The sequence below is a fragment of the Ascidia mentula genome, chromosome 4, assembly GCF_947561715.1.
Source record: "Ascidia mentula chromosome 4, kaAscMent1.1, whole genome shotgun sequence".
Taxonomy (NCBI): Eukaryota; Metazoa; Chordata; class Ascidiacea; order Phlebobranchia; family Ascidiidae; genus Ascidia; species Ascidia mentula.
The window spans coordinates 3,923,860-3,928,764 of NC_138569.1; the positions used below are offsets into that span (position 1 = coordinate 3,923,860).

Genomic DNA, 4,905 nt, shown 5'->3' on the forward strand with positions numbered 1-4,905 from the left:
ATTGTCTGGTCACTTTTAACATGCAGGGGTGTTAATTTGTGACAATAGGGTTTTACAACTTTAACTGTCTGTCGTTTAATTGACAAATGTTTACATTTGAGTTGCAGTAGGGCTGGCAAATTTGTGTAGGCTAAACAGTATTTATTTCCCGGGAGAACAGGATAGAAACAGAATGTGTCTTCGAGAATGGTTCCTTTTAAACGCCCAGCATTTATTTTAAAGTTAGAAACGAAATCTCTTAAAGTTTACATTTTTGTTTACTTGCCTTCAGTTGAAATTGGGTTCGAATTTTGTCACAAACTGGAGCAAAATATGATTTTAAAGTCATGTCTATGTATCGTGTTGTTGACTTCGGCGAAGCTGATTATCGGGGTAAAGTTAGTTGAAACGAGAGGCACATTGAAAGAGAGGAATGATGGCACAAAGGACACGAAAGACATAAACCAGTTGTACGACGCCTTGGCAGCAATTCCATCTCCAGCAAGTTCTGGCATGATAAATTTTCTTGCTATTCTAGAACGGTAATGTTATAATTGTATCATGGGTAGTTTAAGAAAACTATTTAATGTTCGTGTTGCTATTGTCTTTGTAGGGTTTTGAAGAAGGTTGAGAATTCAAATTCAACACCATTAGACACACTAGATGCTTTAAACTTCAAGGAATGTACGAGGTTTCTTCATATTGCCATCAAGGAAGCTTTGGATGATGAGCAATATGCTGTACAAAGTACGTGCATAAATGCGCTATGCGAAAGTAAAATTAACGTTTAAATATCTTTTCGTAAACAACATATTCAATCACGAATAAAATATTCACAAGAAGTTCGTCTCGCTCTATTTACAACTTTTTCATCAGTTTCACCTCCCATCTGTAGTGTTTGACTCGTGGGGAACTCCAGAACTCGGAATTCTGGAAGGCAACTGGAAATGGCCCGGTCATTATAAAGAGTGTTGGTCGGCCCAAGGCGATGCTGTCAGGGGAATGTGGTGCGACTCAAGTATTGGTTGGCGACACAAGGTCTGTTTTCTGCATGCATTTTTCAGTTAACACCATTGTTATTCAAAAATCCCTATTTGCTTTCTTTCAGCCAAATCCGAGTGGTTTTCCTGTCGACTTCAATCTCGGTTCTTGCTTTCCACGAGTTTGTTCAGAAGGTTCTGTGACAACAATCCTCCGGGATCTTTACGTTTCCATTCCATTACTGGACGTAAAGTGTCCAATGCCACCAACACAACTTACTTCAGCTGATATTATTGGCATGTAAGTATGTAAGTCTGTCGAAATCAATGTTGCCATCGTTTTGGTCGCATTTTCCTGAACCTTATCTAAATACGTCAAACTCTTTCACGTGTAATTTCGAGGGCATACACGCGAATGTGACCAAATGTTGACTGTTCACAGAGTTATCAGTTGTCTTCTAATGGTGTGCGTTTCATTGGGTACCTTCATTGAGGTAAGTGCAAGTATGGACTTAAGGATGAACTGGTTGGACGGGAAAAACGGTAAACACCAAGCAGTCGTATGCAGTATGAATATTGATAGCTAATTTTATTTCTATTTTAAAATGCATATTTTTTCCATAGTGACTTTGGCCTCCCAAAGCATTTTGTTTCATGATAAACGGTAACTCGAATTCAAAAACTGCACTTTTGTTTTGCACCAGGAAAATTTATTCGTTGTTGGTCCGTTATTTCGAATGGCGAAGAAATCTTGGACCTGAAGAAAAGAAAAGCTAGTATTCCCGTATTGGATGGACTCCGCTTTTTTAGCACAACTTGGATCATTATACTTCATGTCTACCAATATATGCCCTACAATATTGGTAACTGTTCCTAGCTTTTGTTTGTATAATATTGAAACAAATATCCTCCGATAATGTTGCCCTTAAAAATCAATTCAATAAATCCGTTTTAAATGTACATATTTCAGACAACAAACTCTTTGCGGAAAATTCAATCAGGAGCAACGCATCAATAATGGTTTTGGCAAACGGTTTTCTCGCAGTCGATACTTTCTTCTTTCTTGGTGGTTTGCTTGTGACGTACCACGGCATAAAGCAACTTCACAAAACCCAAGGCTCTCTAAATCCATTGTGGATGTATTTTCAACGATATATAAGGTGAGTAGTTAATTTTGTTACGCTATTTGGCATTACCCAAATTGTTTTTTGCAGACTGACTCCGTCCTACGCTTATCTTATTTTGTTCACCGTCGGTCTGTACAAGTATGTTGGCAGTGGACCTTTTTGGAACCCGACCTTCGAAGCATTTGGTGGCAGTTGCGAGAAAACTTGGTTCAGCAACTTGCTCTATTTTAACAATCTGTACCCGGAATACCCTTTGGGGGAACAGGTATGATCTGACAGTCGACATATATTTAGGAATTCGGATGTAGAAACTACTTCATATAACAATCAAACCGAGCACTAAAATTAATCAGGATGTTGAATAAAAGCTGTAATAATAAATAATGACGACTATACTGTAGTGAGCTACTGAATGATGTTTTTGGTCGTATATGTTTGCAGTGTTTCGGATGGTGTTGGTACCTCGCCAACGATATGCAGTTCTATTTGCTTTCACCTGTTTTCCTCATATTGTTATACAAGTAAGAATTGCCCTCTCGGACAATCCCATCATGATCAAAATGTGACTAACTGATATTTTTAGGAACAAGAAGGCGGGAATCGCACTGGTTTTAACTGTGTGTTTTGGCAGCATGCTCACCACCGGTCTATTGACGTATTTCAGCAAGCTTCAACCAAATGTGTATGTAACTGCTCTCTGGTTGACATCGTAAGTGTTTCAGTATCTGTATGAAGTTTTCAGATGATTTTCGCACAATAAGCACATTTACTATGGAACGCGGTTTTTGTAAATCAGGTTCCAAAACAACCTAAACAACGAGACGAGAGAAAGCACTTACGAGGATAAATTTAGAACCGACACCTATGCGACTCCGTGGTGCCGAATTTCGGTTTACATGATCGGAATGCTTACTGGCTTCTTACTTCATGAATACAATCTCAAAGGAAAAATACATAAGGTGTGTATAAATTCTAGTTTCTTTTCAATGAATTGACATGCTTGTATTGCCTCTGAAAGGCAGTGGTGTTCTCCGGTTGGTTGCTCGCCGCCACTGCAGCATGCGCAGTGGTTTACGGGCCATTTGCAACAGTGGGTAACCTCGAGCCGCTAACCAGGGAACTTTCAACATTTTATGAAACATTCGCTCGCCCGACTTGGGGGATCTCCCTTGCTTGGTTGGTCATCGCCTGCCATAGCGGATACGGAGGTGAAGTTGTGCGCATGCGCAATAAAATATGTGATAGGTCGCAGTAAACAACACTCTCTTTTTTCGTGTCAAGATTATTACGTGCGGCATAACAGGCGGTCAATGTAATATGGAAAGCGAGTATATAATGTTTAACAAAATTAAACACAAATGTGATACTAATGTCTTGAACAGCTTTGACAAGTCTTCAATATTTTTGCAGGTCCAATTAAGGTGTTTTTGGATTGGTCAATGTTCACACCTCTCTCCAGTCTCACCTACAACGCTTATTTGGTTCATATTCTTGTGTTGTATTGGTACATGTCATCTCAGGAAACGTACTTTCATTTCCTTACCATCAACTTGGTGTATATGTACTTAGGTGAGTGCGAATATCTCTTGATTTTAAGGTTAATTGCGGAGAGGCTTACAACTGTATGACGACATATCAGTAGAGAATATGATTAATGTCACTGATATAACATTTCCTAACATTACATCAGAGAAACGTTAGTCATTTATCGTTATGCTATGTCTGATTTATAACCTTCGCCTACAATTCGACGAAATATATGTATATTTGTATATCGGAAAGAATTATCATAATGAGACATATCTTGTGTTTTCTCGTATATAACTTTTCAAAAAATCAGATACCAAGGCTTTGCAGCCCAAGACAGTTGAAAGATATTTAAAGAGTTCGATCTTTTTTCCTAACCAATATGGATCATGAGCGGTTTCCACGTCCTTACATATTTGCTTGTTCGTTGTAAAGGTGTATTTTATAATATACAGGTACCCTGGTCATCTCGTTCGGGTGTGCTTTCATTTTGACCCTCTTTATCGAATGGCCGATGGTCGGTTTGGCAAAGGTCGCCTTTCCGCGACCGACAACCTCGCTGGACTCAAAAATATCAACCAACATAAAAGGTGGCTATAAGGAATTTTCCAATACTGGAAACCAACTGCATACGCACGTGAATGGAAACACGGGAGAGAAAAATAAGAAATCTCTTCACCGAGAGGAAATTACAACCGAGCTATAAATAATAAAGTAATCCACATGCAACATATTTTCCATTGATGCATGAACATTCACGATTACAAAATGAGACATAACGTATTGGTTCTAATTTCTTCGCAAACCACAGAGAAATGATAATTGTTGTTTGGATTTTTCTACCTATTATATTTGTAATTTGTGTCAGCGATTTTATTTACGCGTCGTTAATTTTGTATTTTTCAATTTTATTTGCAATATTGATGTTTGACATATTATGTTAAGTCCTCGCATCTTCTCAGTAGTTATTTCTAATAAATTGTGATTTGCGTTTTGTGGTTGGAAATGCTTGCCAACATTTAGGCTACCACGCGTTGGTAGAATATAAATACGTCCATACCATTCTCCAGGCTAATTCATAAAAAAATATCTAGTCTGTAGTAGATAGCTCAGTAGTATACTTTCTTTCTGACTATATGTTAGTCATAAAGTTTGACTTGTTACGATTATAAATGATCTCAGTCTTCCACATCATACGAATAGTTTTGTTATTACTAAGTTCCGTAAGAGGCACAACATAGGCACGATAACTTATATTTTGTTACATGCCAGTGAACGTGGCATGCATGAAG

The 4,905-nt window shown here is 38.2% G+C and overlaps 1 protein-coding gene across 1 annotated transcript; it reads left to right on the forward strand.

Annotated features, from left to right (window-relative positions):
• The first annotated feature begins 312 nt into the window (after window positions 1-312).
• Window positions 313-4,319, forward strand: LOC145897235 (nose resistant to fluoxetine protein 6-like). Its single transcript, XM_082985427.1, has 14 exons — window positions 313-521; window positions 593-726; window positions 875-1,017; window positions 1,088-1,260; window positions 1,402-1,502; window positions 1,664-1,822; window positions 1,930-2,119; window positions 2,174-2,351; window positions 2,528-2,607; window positions 2,670-2,795; window positions 2,883-3,045; window positions 3,105-3,294; window positions 3,497-3,655; window positions 4,069-4,319. The coding sequence occupies exons 1-14, from the start codon at window positions 313-315 to the stop codon at window positions 4,317-4,319; spliced, it is 2,256 nt and encodes a 751-aa protein (XP_082841553.1).
• Window positions 4,320-4,905: the final 586 nt, after the last annotated feature.

What these genes read in the sequence shown, in the direction of transcription:
- LOC145897235 (XM_082985427.1), top strand. Translation starts at nt 313, where the DNA reads ATGATTTTAAAGTCATGTCTATGTATCGTGTTGTTGACTTCGGCGAAG. An exon ending in CTGCCATAGCGGATACGGAG is followed by an intron (nt 3,295 to 3,496) that starts GTGAAGTTGTGC and finishes ATATTTTTGCAG; the next exon opens with GTCCAATTAAGGTGTTTTTG. An exon ending in CTTGGTGTATATGTACTTAG is followed by an intron (nt 3,656 to 4,068) that starts GTGAGTGCGAAT and finishes TATAATATACAG; the next exon opens with GTACCCTGGTCATCTCGTTC.